Below are 14524 nucleotides of genomic sequence, written 5' to 3'. Positions count from 1 at the left end.
TGCAAACCATAGCATCAATGTTAACTATTTAACAGCAATTCTTGTGCTTCAAGATTTCTTAATGAAGGCACTTGCATAGCTGTTCATAGGTGCTTTTAATTATCAGCTCTAAGACACCTAAATTGTCTGAACATACACACACACTTACACTTAACACACATGTATGTATTAATCACACACTGTGCAAAATATTTAAGCCCAATTAAAAATATAAAGGTATGTATAGGCAGGTTGTATCTCTGTACCTCAGAAACTTACAATGTACTTAGGAAAAAAGGGGAGCTATCACAGGTGTCTCACATTAATTTTTTATATAATGCTCAGAAGTATGTATTATATTACTATTCCCATTTTACAAATGCCGCAGTGACTTGCCTAAACCCACTGAGCCATGTGAATCTGTTCTGAGTATACTCACAATCTGTACTCTTGTCTCTCAGCCTCACTGACTTTTAAGAATATAAATATCTAAAATGCTATGAACATAGGATCAGATTTACTAGGATAGACTTACAGTTGGATATTCTATTTATTGTCCATTAAGACCTATCAGAAACACCAAATTTCAACAAAGAAACTACTTCTCCAAAATACTTTCTTTCTTCAACCTTTTAAGTTGTCCTCAAATATATTTGTTCTAATTCAGTTTATCAATTTTCAATTGGAAGTGGCCTTGAATTTAAAAGATAGGCAAGAATATAGTAATAAGATATCAGTAGTAGGTCAAATGACTACTCTAAGATTTTTGACAAGGGAGAAGACCTCAGAGAAGGAGGTTGTCTGAGGAGATTCTTTTCTGTAAAGATAAAATTTAATCCATATCGTGAAATAGAGTTGAAATTTTTATTTTCTCATTTATGAACTGAAATTAATAATAGTAGCTATGTCATTTATTTATATGAAAATTGAGTTAATACTTAGGCTTTTAAAACAGAGCCTGACTTACAAGTTGGAAGATGGAGTACATGTATCTTAACTACTAAGCTTAAACATTTTAAGTTGGTCTTTTAATTTCTATGGCCTAGCATAATGCCTAGCACATAAAAGTATTTAATAATCATTGAATGAATGATGAAATGATGGTGTATCATTGGTAAATTTTGAGTCAGAGAGTATAGTAAGAGGATTATAGTTTCTAGAGGTCAAACTGATATTTGTATTGTTCACTAAGCTTCAGAGATTTGGGTATATGTTCTTTAAAATAATAAATGCATAGCTTGTTTCCTCTTGGTGGAAGGGATCAAAAGGTAGATACATCAAGTTTTCTCTGAAGCTTGTGCCTAACTAGGCTCTATACTTCTGAAGTTTGAGAATTTGCTTTTGCTATTACTAATTGGAACTTGTACAAAGCATTTCATATAGTAGGTACTCAAGAGTATTTGTTGATTGATAAGACTTGGATTTAGATACAAAGAAATAGCTGCTTACATTCAGAGAGAATAGTTAAAGATATCAGAATGTATAGAATCACTTTCCTTTAGATACCAGTTTTTGTATAATATACATCTCTTTCTGTAATTTCATATAACTGGAGACATGTATTTACCCTTGCCCTACTGACAAAGTAATTAATATTTGATATAAATTTGAATAAAAAGGAACAAAGCTCTCTGTATAACCCAAGACCATGTTGTGAATATAAGTCTGAAACCTCAATGCTTTGGGGGCACTAGGTTGAGGTAGTCAGGGAATTTTCCCAATATCTGTTCTGGTAATGAAGCCTTTAAAAGGAATCTTCATAAACCAAAGGACTTAGGATTAAACACTATGATTATATTTTCTTGTAGAACTATTCAACAACTCTCTGTGAAATCAACAAAAAGTTCAACACATGGTATTTAAGGTGGCATGATTTTACCATAGTTCTCTTTCTCACATATTCCCATGAGTATATGCCTTGGCCATGCTTATTCTTGCAGAGTCTCTGAATTTGACCTTTATTTTCCTCCTTTCTATTTTGCTACTTCCTCCTGGATCTGCTTGCCAAATATGGAACAGTAATTTGTTTTTAGTAATTTCTCAATAAACATAGTCAACAGATTTTAATTGGGTATCTTTGATGTGTTAGGTATCACCTTAGGTAATTTGGGGTTATAGAAAAAGGAATAAGACAATCTGCTGTTGAGGAGCTTATAATTTAGAAATTCCCTCCCTGAATAAATATCTTTGGTTTACCAGTACTTATGCTACTGCTACAAAATGTCTGGACATCATAGATACTTTGGAAATATGTATGGAACAAATCAATAAATAATTTTAAAGTACCACTCATCTACCCTCATAGGATTACTTTGTTCTATATTCTTCAAAGAAAATGTAATACATTTCTTGGTCTTTGAACAGCATGCAATTAAAACAGATGTCTGCATGGTTAAATTGCATAATAATTCATTGAGATTATCTTATATGTGTTTTAAATATAAACACTTGAATAGTTTTAATTGAATTGAAGTGAATTTAACATAAAGTTCTCTTAAGCTCTTTCTAGTAATAAGGACCTAAGTAATTTAGGTATGAATCACTTATCAGTTTAAGTACTGATACAATGACCTACATTCAATGACTGTTTTTATCTAAAAAACAGAATGTCAAGGATTACATCATGCTCCCAGGAGCATTGTACCTTCCATATTGACATCGCTTAACCCAAACAGCAGCTAATAAGAGTTATGAGGTCACCGGTCTCATTCTTCCTTCATGGGTGGTCTTGAGTCAGAAGACACTCAGAAGTTTTGTGTACGTTTGGATTTGTGAAGTGGAAGAAATGCTTGCTATTTTAGCAAAGATATTCAGATACTGTGCAGCATGGAGCAGCCTTGAGCATCATAATCCTGTGCAGCAGCATTAGGAAGAATGACGTAGAATGGAACCTCAAAAAGCACAGTGGTAGCACTGATAAAGGTTTTTTTTTTTTATTAGATGTGGGCATCTCCATAGAGGAGTAAAGCCATACAAAGGAACTATTACAGCATAGGAAGTCTTCAAAACTCTCAGGGTACATTGAGTGAGCTCTTGGATCTGGCACTGTTTCTTTACAGATCTCATCCTTTTATGCTTCTATGTGAGAGCAAAAGGTAAAGGATTTTGGACATTCTGTCTTGCCGACATAGGAATTTTTTCTGCTCTCAAAAACTTATTAAATTCTACTTTGGATCCTTAGATATGGTTTATAGGTATCACAAAGCAAATTTCTTTTGTAGTAGTCCAGCAATCTCAGATCAGTTTGAATTGTAATTGAGCAACAATGGAAGTTAAAATACAGGTCATTGTAGTCTAGTAAGAATATCTCATATAAAATTCAGAAACTTTCCAGATATTAGTCAAAGCAATGCATCAAAATGCCTTGTTCATTATGATAAGGCAAAGTAAATCAGATAAAGATATAGAGAACTTTATTTATCATGTAGACCAAATGCCACACAAAATATACTACAGACATAGTTTTAAGAAACAGACTATTAAATTTCATGCATCTTCTAATTTTTAGAGATGCATTGGCTGAACATGTGGCTCTAGAACACATTTGCATGCATGTAGTTACCTATACATTGTTCTCTCTGAGCAATGAAAATATTCCAACCTTCATTTAACACATTTACCACAACAATTCTGGAACTTTAGTATGTCCACAAATTACCTGGAAAACTTGATTAAAATGCAGATACTACGACTATTCGTTCAGATATTCTAGTTATTCTTGAGAGTTGCTCAGAAATCTATCTTATTATCAATTACAAGCCAAATGCTGTTAATGTCGGTGGCCCTTGGACCACAATTTGGGAAACAATGACTTATTGTTATAAAAAATATGTTAATCACTCAATATGCTAAATATTATTTTTTTATAATCTGAAGAAAAGACAGATACTAAGTATTTTTTTTAAAACTAAGTAATAAATAACAGGGGATTTAAATCTGTATGGAATAGAAAATGTCAAACCCTTGCTCGTTACTAGCTATTTGTATTTGAGCAACCTGTGTAATCCCTTTAAGTCAATCCATCTCTAGAAATGGCTGCTGAGGAGTAAAATATTAAGGCTTTGATCCACAGATGTGGATGTTAATTAAGTGCTGACAGCAAGGCACACATTTTACAGAATGACTGCTTACATTTTTAGATAATTGGATTTATAATTAAATTAATTGCTCATTTATTTTTGAAATGATGTAATGCAGGCAGAGGAATGTAAAAATAGTGGAACTCCATTTGTGATATTTATAGCACATTTTTTTCCTGGGATAATTTAAGCCCATGGTGTCACACAGGACTATAACTGCTACAGCCATGCATGTTCCCTGGAATTTCAGGAAACCATCATTTTTAGGTGGTAACAAAAATAGGAAATCCCACATAGATTTTTGTCCTACATTTTAGAAGTGTGTGTATGTATGTACCTCATAAAGTTTGAGAAAATGCAGAAAAGCCCTGCTGATTCCAAACTATCCTGCCCATGGAACAGATAGGGTACCAACTCCACACAGTTATTTTGCTTAGAATTACAAAATATGAGATGCTAATGGAAAATAAAGATAGTAATAATGAGCAAATCAGGTGATGTGGTTTCTTGATTGTCAGCAATTCTGAGAATTACTGATTCAATTAATGAACAAAAGAGGTACTATTTTAGCAAGCAAGATTTAGAATTCACATATGTATTTACAAGATTCCACTCAACCTTTTCCCATCAGTACATTAATAAGAATCAGTTTATTACTCAAGGGCAAAGCCATATTTTAGATTTGGCAAAGAACTGCTGCTTAAAATATTAAATGAGTATTGAATGAAAGATAAAACATGGTGGGTAGGTTTTAGTAGGAGTTGGGAAGGATGAGGGGGTGTGAAACTGACAACCTCTCTGTTGTCAATGATTTACATGAAGAATCTGGATAGAAGAGACTGAATGGAGCCAGGCAATGAATGGGAGTACTGAAGGTGATACAGTAACCCCAGATACATAAAGGCAGTAGAGAAGGAAGTAACAGGCATATTCGCTTAAAATCTTACAAGTCACTAACTTGTACATTTTCTTATCTGATCCTGACCAAATCGCTCACATTTCTAGAGCTGTACTGAGTTAATAGGGATCATATAGATTGCCCAGAGATGCACAGCTAGTAACACAGCCAGGATTTGAATTCTTTTATTCTAGACAGATTTAAAGTCCCCATTTTTTATTAGTTTTTTAAAAAGATATTTAAAAATCTGTTCTTGATCTAGATCATAAAAAGGATGTTTTATATTCTACAATTAGTGTATTTTTCATAACACTAAGTCAGTGTTTCCCAGAATGTGGTCCAGGGCATTTGGGGTGTACTTGGTAATTAGACAGATTCCTGAGCACATCAAAAGAATAATAAGAATTTCTGTGGAAAGAGCTCAAGTATCTGCATTTTAATAAAGATTTGTAAGTAATTTGTAGGCATACTAAAGTTCAAGAATTATTGTAGTAAGTGTGCCAAGTGAAGGTTGGAATGTTTGACCCTCTGGAGATGTTATATTTCATAAGATGTTTTAGAATGTGTTGTGTGGCTCCTTTTTCACTTATATGGCACACACATTCGAGTGGCAGGCTATTTCAGGGGCGAAGGCTGTTACCATCTGAAGACTAATGCAGCTCTACCTGCTCGTTTAACAACATATTCTGTTCTGGCAAAGGAAGGATAGTGCTTATAATCATTAGCAGAAAAGCGACTATTTTCCTTGTGTGGGTACTATATTCCTTGGTTCAGAGCAGTATGATCTTCAGAAATTTTTATGAAGTGTCTTTGACCACAGCAATAATCTGTTTAAACCTTGTTAATGCCTTTGTAGAAAATGGTTAGACTTTTGTTGATGAGTTTAAAGAAATCAGTGTGAGGCTGGAGAAGAACATCTAAAAAATACCATTAGTCAGTTAAAGGGAGTTGTATCACCTATATTTAAATTGTTTTTAATAATTCAAAAATTAATTGGAGAGAGATAGTATTTATATGAAAGTGCCTAAATAACTATGTATTTAATTGTATAATATCCCCTTTTAAAGGGGTAGCACTTTGCTGTTGTGAACAGTGCTGCAATGAACATATGTGTGCCTGTGTCTTTATAATAGAACGATTTATAATTCTTTGGGTATATACCCAGTAATGGGATTGCTGGGTCAAATGGTATTTCTATTTCTAGGTCCTTGAGGAATTGCCACACTTTCTTCCACAATGGCTGGACTAATTTGCAGTCCCACCAACAGTGTAAAAGTGTTCCTATTTCTCCACATCCTCTCCAGCATCTGTTGTCTCCAGATTTTTTAATGATTGCCATTCTAACTGGTGTGAGATGGTATCTCAATTCAGTTTTGATTTGCATTTCTCTAATGACCAGTGATGATGAGCATTTTTTCATGTTTGTTGGCCTCATGTATGTCTTCTTTTGTAAAGTATCTGTTCATATGCTTTGCCCACTTTTGAATGGGTTTGTTTTTTTTCTGTTTTAGTTCGTTGTAGATTCTGGATATTAGCCCTTTTTCAGATGGGTAGATTGCAAAAATCTTTTCCCATTTTGTTGGTGCCGGTGTGCTCTAATGATTGTTTCTTTTGCTGTACAGAAGCTCTGAGGTTTAATTAGATCCCATTTGTCTATCGTTGGCTTTTGTTGCCATTGCTTTTGGTGTTTTAGTCATGAAGTCCTTCCCTATGCCTATGGCCTGAATGGTTTTGCCTAGGTTTTCTTCTAGGGTTTTTCTGGTGTTCGGTCTTATGTTTAGATCTTTAATCCATCCAGAGTTAATTTAATGTAAGGTGTCAGGAAGGTGTCCAGTTTCTGCTTTCTGCACATTGCTAGCCACTTTTCCCAACACCATTTATTAAACAGGGAATCCTTTCCCCATTGCTTGTTTTTCTCAGGTTTGTCAAAGATCAGATGATTGTAGATGTGTGGTGTTGCTTCTGAGGCTTCTGTTCTGTTCCACTGGTCTATGTCTCTGTTTTGGTACCAGTACCATGCTGTTTTGATTACTGTGGCCTTGTAGTATAGTTTGAAGTCAGGCAGCATGATACCTCCAGCTTTGTTCTTTTTGCTTAGGATTGTTTTGGCTATGCAGGCTCTCTTTTGGCTCCGTACGAAGTTTGAAGTGTTTTTTTCCAGTTCTGTAAAGAAGGTCATTGGTAGCTTAATGGAGATAGTGTTGAACCTGTAAATTTCTTTGGGCAGTATGGCCATTTTCATGATGTTGATTCTCCCCAATCATGAGCATGGAATGTTTTTCCATCTCTTTGCATCCTTTCTTATCTCATTGAGCACTGGTTTGTAGTTCTCCTTGAAGAGGTCCTTTACATCCTCTGTTAGTTTTATTCCTAGATATTTTATTCTCTTTTTAACAATTGTGAATGGGAGTTCACTTTTGATTTGGCTCTCTGTTTGTCTGTTATTGGAGTATAGAAATGCTTTTGATTTCTGTACATTGATTTTGTATCCTGATATTTTGCCGAAGTTGCTTATCAGTCTCAGGAGACTAACCTAAATGTCCATCAACGATAGACTAGATAAAGAAAATGTGGCACATATATACCATGGAATACTAAGCAGCCATAAAAAACAATGAGTTTGTGTCCTTCATAGGGACATGAATGAATCTGGAAACCATGATCTCAGCAAACTGACACAAGAACAGAAAACCAAACACTGCATATTATCATTCATAGGCAGCTGTTGAACAATTAGAACACGTGGACTCAGGGAGGGGAGCATCACACACTGCAGTCAGTTGTGGGAGGCTAGGAGAGCGACAGCAGGGGGTGGGGAGGGTAGGGAGGGGTAACAAGCAGAGAAACACAAGATATAGGTGATAAGGGATGAAGGCAGCAAACCACCTACCTTGCCATGTATGTACCTATACAACAATCCCACATGATCTGCACATGTACCCCAGAACCTAAAGTACAATAAAAAAATAAATAAAATAGCGGTAGCACTTTTAAAATTCAAAACTAGTTTTATTCCCAGAAAATTTCATTTTTTTCACTTCACTTTTATGTACATATGTTGTAGAGCTTTACATCCATACACACACATATCCTCATACATGTATTACCTACACCTCACGATAATACTCTTAGTAGGAACTTGGATCTTCATTTTAAATACTGACACCTCAGAAGATTAAGGGACTTGAGCAGCAGAGGCAGAATTTCAGATGAATCCTGAGAGGAAAATGTCCCTCAATTTTGAATTGTAGAGTGGGAAATATTGGTGTCTTTTTGCTTAGAATAATATGGGCTTAATTTGAATAAGATTCTCATAATTTCTTGGAAATAGAACTTTCTAGTGAATGTTGTTCAACATCAAATTTTAGGTCAAATATTTTTTTAAAAAAATGAACTTTCATGAGGTTCAAATAGTGTTACAATTAAAGGACAAAGGCATATTTTATTTCTTGCCTGATGTGCCAAAATTTTTTTTGTAAAAGTAGATGTGACTACTTGCTGATATATATGAATATTTCTTCAATATTCATGTGATGATCTCTGTCAATGTAAATGATTGTCTCATCATCAGTGCGATGGAAAACTAGTTTTATTTGCCTGGATGGAACACACTTTGATTTTGTAGTAGTACTAAATTCTTTATAAACAGTAGTTGCTAATGTGTTGTTGAAGCATTTATCAATAATTTATTTGAACTATCCAGCATCAGAATAAAACAAGACAAGAGCTAGATGGAGGTCTATCCAGTGGAAAAAATGCTTATCTAGATATAGCCCAGATTTCTCAAATGAGAAAACCCCAGTGTTGTCTAAGGGAAAGGAAAGGGAAGAATAATGACAAGTAGAGGAAGAGAGAAGGAGAAAGAAAGATGCAGATACGTCATACTGCATTGCCTCACTATATTGTGAAGTGCTGTTGTTTTAATATATGTGTAAGAGATTTAGTAAAGGATGTTGGAGAACAGAAGGTGAATCCTACTGGAAATTAACAGAGTGCCAGTCCATGTCAGCTATCCAGCAGTCATTGAGACCCATAGAGCTGTGTCAGATTGTGAGATGCAGCAGCAGTAGCAGTACCTGGCATAAGGCCTGGCTGGGTGTGTGAGAGGTCACAGGGCTCTGAAGGCTGACATACTCAGGGAGCTGGCCAGCACAGCATGGCCTCTGGAAAAGGAATGCACCCCCAGTTCCTGCTTCTGGTCCTTCTGTTATTTCAGTTGTTGAGAAGAAACAGGTCTGCTCCTGCAATTGGCGCATGTTTGTCAGAGTTGCTTTTTAACTTTGTCACTTCATTTTTTGCAACACTTTCAGGTCCATGGAGGTCAGGGGGCTAGCTGTGAATTATTAAGCGGTATGGCCTTAAGAGAGAAGTAATAAGAGCAGTTTCTTCCACATTAGCAGGAATGGGCTCAGCTTGGTGCCTTCTCTACTGTGCTGCTGAGGGATGTGATCGGGGGAGTCACAAATGATGGGATAACTGGTGACACAATAGAACAGATCACCAACAGAAAACAAATGTGTGAACAAGATGTGAAAGACACTTTTATATCCGAAAGGCAAGACACCCGTTGCAGAAAATAAATTACATGCTGCTGGGGGATATCTCGCTGTCCTACTGAAAGAGGCAACATTTTGAAGTGAAGGAAAAGATAGCATGGAGTAACACAGGCTCAAAATAATGAAAATAACTTTTCATTCTGATTAGAGTATACATATTCAAAACTGGAAAACAGAGACTTCCAGTAATGCCCAATAAACCACATATTTCAAAATACTTTAAAATATTGATACTTAAAATATCCTTTCTGGAGTATATTTATAAACTACGGGAATCACTAACAAGAATCAACGCCCCAGAAGAGACATTTCTTATCACCCATGGTCATCATCCTATTCTTTCTTCTTCTTTTATTTTTTTTACTTTGAGACAGAGTTTCACTCTGTCATCCAGGCTGGGGTGCGGTGGTGCAATCTCTGTCCACTGAAACCTCCAGCTCCTGGCTTCAAGCAATTCTCCTGTCTCAGCCTCCCATGTAGCTGGGGCTACAGTCACGAGCCACCATGCTTGGCTAATTTTTTTGTATTTTTAGTAGAGACGGGGTTTCATCATATGGCCAGGCTGGTCTCGAACCCCTGACCTCGGAGTGATCCACCCACCTCACCCTCCCAAATTGCTGGGATTGCAGGCATGAGCCACTGCACCCAATCCAATTCTTATTTTAGAAAATTAAAGTTCATTTTGTTTATGGCAAGTGTGTTGGATTAGTTATGTACATGATCTATTCATTTCATCATTTATTCAATAAATCCATATCGAGTGACTTCTGTGTGTCAGGCATAAGAGCCACAACAATGAACAAGATATGTATCCCCTGTCCTGGTTGGCTTATGGTCTAATAGAATAATAAATGATTATTGAATACTTTCACAGTCAGCATTTTGCATGAACAACTTTATGCAAACCTGGCAATAGTGCTACGCAATAGGTATTTTTTCCCTATTAAAAGATAAAGAAAATTAGGTTCAGAGGATAAGTAACTTGCACAAACTTGCAAGCTAAAGAGTGGTTGAGGCAAAATTCAGACAAGATCTGGCTGACTTCCCTTGTACTCATTTAACTATGCATGTTGGCACATGCTCCTATATTCTGTGGTCATTATTGAGAAGAAACTGGTAAATTAGATTCTAGCCCTAGAAAAGTTTTCTGTATTTTATTTACAATTTACTGAGATCTCTTGCTGTATGTGGACACAACTAATCCTTCTTTTGGCTTATCCTACTTCTTTTCCAGATTATCTATAAAGTTCGTGGGTAAATAGACCAAAATATCACTGATGTACTCTATCAAAAGGAAAAATCAGAAGCAAACTTTCACAGAAATTGATCTTAATTCTTCGCCTTTATTTACATTTTTTTTTTTTTTTATTGGTCAGTGCTGCTTCCTCGCCCCTCAATACCAACACTGCAGCAGCATTTCTTGCTCTTAAATGTGAATATCTGTGGGAAACATTTAGAATTTGCAAATTATAACAGTTTATTATTACACAAATCAGAATTTATTATTACACAAACTATGGGAACCACAGAATATGGGAACATGTGCCAACATGCCTAGTTTACATAATAGAATTTATGTAATAATAAAACTAAAATTAAAAATAATATATTATCTAAATTAATTTTTACAGTGAATTCCTGGATTGGCATTAAAGTTTTGGCATTTTAATGTGTTTGCTTTTACTAACTTTCTCTTCTTTAAAAGAACTCATCTCATTTTGTATGCATAATCCAATGAGAAGAATTAGAAACTATCAGTACAAAAAAATGATCAAATACACATGTTGTGACAGAAGTTTAGACAGGTAAAACCAATGTGTACACATTTCTGACATTTTCACTTAGATCCATATTTAGATAACAATCATGTGATGCACAATCAAAATAAAAAGCTAAAAATCTTTCCACAGATCATGTAATTGATATTACTGTCCTCTAAAAGAATTGTTTTTCATTCTTCACCTCTATTAAACTATTTTCCTCTCTGCCCAATTCTGCCTAGGAAATTAATAAACATTTAAAATTTCAGGCTTATATATATTAAAATAAAAAATATGTTTATCTTGGTCCCTATATTACCAGGGGCCAGGTAAAAATTTTGTCCAGCCTCTGCCAGTGCTAAGATTCTTGCAAATCAGGGAGTATATGTGTTCTCAAAATCCATTAAAAAATAAAGACTCCCATATTTTTCTTTCATATAATAGTATGAGGCAAGCAATCTGTAGGATTTTAATGTTGCCATTTTAAATAATGTTTGAATATATTTATACATTTAATACTACAGCATTATGTGTTTTCCCTTCAGAATTGTTTTCATGTTCTCTCTGTATATATATTTTTTGAGACAGAGTTTCGCTCTTGTTGCCCAAGCTGGAGTGCAGTGCCACAATGATCTCGGCTCACTGCAACCTTCACTTTACTGGTTGAAGTGATTCTCCTGCCTCAGCCTCCCAAGTAGCTGGGATACAGGCATGTGCCACCACGCTCGGCTAATTTTGTATGTAGAGATGGAGGTTTCACCGTGTTGGTTAGTCTGGTCTCGAACTCTTGACCTCAGGTGATCTGCCTGCCTCAGCCTCCCAAAGTGCTAGGATTACAGGCATGAGCCACCACACCCAGCCCATGCTCTATTTTAATTTATGTTTTTGCTCAACTCCATGTCATGAAACTTCAATTATGCTATTATATGTTCTTTTAAAGCACGATTAAATGTCTTTTCAAGATGAAACTCCTATTGTGTCATTATTGAAGAGTGTTCTTTCTAATGCCCTGGGCCATGTCATTCTTAAGGTGCTCCAATAAGAGGTGGTTGAGGCAGGAAGTCACCAAATGACTCAAATCTAAGAATGCTACACTCCTGTATAATGCCCTGCCTACCGCAGGCAGGCCTGTTCCCACCACGCTGCATTTCCCATGGTTTCAATGAAAAAGATTAACACTTTTTTCACATTTAATAGCATACAGGTCCATGCAACTATGTCATTTCGCTGGCTTGTTCACATATCTGTGCATTTTTTTTTTCTATGAACTTCTTAAGAGCAAACAATCTATGTCTTTCTTGTTTGAGTCTTCGTAGGTACATGCTTAGTCACAGTGGTGGGTTTTACCACGGAGATAATGAAACATAAGTTGCAAGGCCCTTCACCTGCATGAGGCTATTCCAGGGTCCTGGGTGAAACCTTAGCAATGTAATCATATGGTCATACATTATTGCAAAATTTGTAAAAGAGGGTTTAATTAGACTCCTACATGGCTTTGTAGTTTCATTTATATTAGTAATTTTATTTTCTTCTTGTCCTTAAAGAAGGCTCCCCGAATGGACAATTTTGGCCCCACAAAACCTTGATTGTCCCTTGTTGACATGCAAGGAATGATTATTTGCTTTTTGTTGGATGAATAAATGAAAGAAGTAAAAGGAATGAGGATGAATGAATATTTTATTAGTTAATATATTTTAACATTTAAAATTAGCATGTCTGGCAAAAATTTTCCACAAGCCACCAACAGAAAATGCTAACATTATCACCCTTGTGTAATGTCTGTGAGTTTACAAGCTCTTATACCAATGTAACTTCAATAGAATTTTCCGCCAGGCCTTCGATTAAATGTAACCTTCAATTAAGTGACTTATATCAAAATGTTTATAACTGTGCTATTTTTAGAAAAGGATTATTATACTCAATGGTTAAAGACGAAAACAAACCCAAACACAGATTGAGTGACGCTCATGATTGTATTGTGTCAATACTAGGATGTCAGCTGAAGTCTTCTGATACTGACTCTACTCTTTTCAAAACATGGTGTTTACAAATATATTTAAATAAATGAAAACTTATTCTACAAACAAAAAGCGTAAAATCAAATGTTAATAATGTTTTCCTCAAATGATGAACATTTTCCCTTTCCTTCCCTTTCTTTCTTTTCCTCTCTTCTCCTCCTCTCTCCTTCTTTCCCCTCTTCCTCCATTTCTTTGCTTCTTGTTTTCTTTCTTGATGCAGGTGTTTAATATTATCCAACTACCATAAAGCTAAATTCTTTTTTGGAAAATTGAACTGAACTACTGAATACAAGATGAAAATGTGGTTGCTGGTCAGTCATCTTGTGATAATATCTATTACTACCTGTCTAGCAGGTAAGAAATATCCTTTGTATATTCTACATATATTATGTCAACATAATTGATAATGTGTGTTTATTTTATTAAATGTGTTGTATGAAGTAAACATTTTCTTTTGATAGCTGGGTCAGACAAGTAGATATATATGTATTTAGGCTGACCTTATTTTCTTTTTAATTTCAATTAAGATTTCACAGAACTTCATCAATCTTGGATAATAATGTGCTGGTGAATATTTAAGATCTAGATCTCTGGGGAGGCCCCTGGAGTGTAGCATTTGTCTATTCCTGAGGAGTTAATTCTCCTACTGTGGCTAATTTGAACTTGACATCATTAATGTGGAGCTGAAAAAGATGTACAACAGCTCACCAGTCTGTAATATTTTCACCATCCAGCTATAAATAACCACAATGGCATATAGTAAAAAATAACAACAACAACAACAAAAAAACAAAAAAAGAGAGGTAGAAGGTAATGGGTTTTAAGTATTTGTTCCCTTTACTCTTAACATAATTGATGTGTTTGTAAATTAATTTTTAATACTGGCTATGTTTAACAAGTGATGCACAAAATTTCTGAAAATTAATAATCACTTCTTGAGAGCTCTAGGTAGATGTAACACACTATTGAATCTTATAACTCTTTTACCAATTAGATCAATATAATTTAAAAATGATTAAAATAATCTGCAATGGGCATAGGGACATAAGACCGTAAAACAATTTTGAGAGTATATTAGTTTTAGGACAAAGAAATATTACATTTCTGTCTTTCAAAGGCAAGTGTGAAGCATTCAGACCTATTTTGTACAATGAGAGGCACATCATATCTTTATCTGAAAAATTGATATAGTCACCCAACAAGTACTTATTGAGCTAGGTCATTATCATGAAAG

At 35.1% G+C, this 14524-nt stretch overlaps 1 protein-coding gene across 6 annotated transcripts in view; it reads left to right on the top strand.

Annotated features, from left to right (window-relative positions):
• Positions 1–14524, top strand: part of CNTN1 (contactin 1) — a 372749-nt gene that overhangs the window by 205950 nt on the left and 152275 nt on the right. For all 6 annotated transcript variants that reach the window (XM_017530373.2, XM_037739053.1, XM_017530379.2 and 3 more), the window contains one exon: positions 13511–13644. In XM_017530373.2, coding sequence (XP_017385862.1) covers positions 13584–13644 — 61 coding nt within the window. In that variant the 5' untranslated portion in view covers positions 13511–13583. The remainder of the gene's footprint in view (positions 1–13510; positions 13645–14524) is intronic.

The sequence above is a fragment of the Cebus imitator genome, unplaced genomic scaffold (genome assembly GCF_001604975.1).
Source record: "Cebus imitator isolate Cc_AM_T3 unplaced genomic scaffold, Cebus_imitator-1.0 Scaffold2, whole genome shotgun sequence".
Classification (NCBI taxonomy): Eukaryota; Metazoa; Chordata; class Mammalia; order Primates; family Cebidae; genus Cebus; species Cebus imitator.
This window is presented reverse-complemented; position numbering and strand designations above follow the sequence as displayed.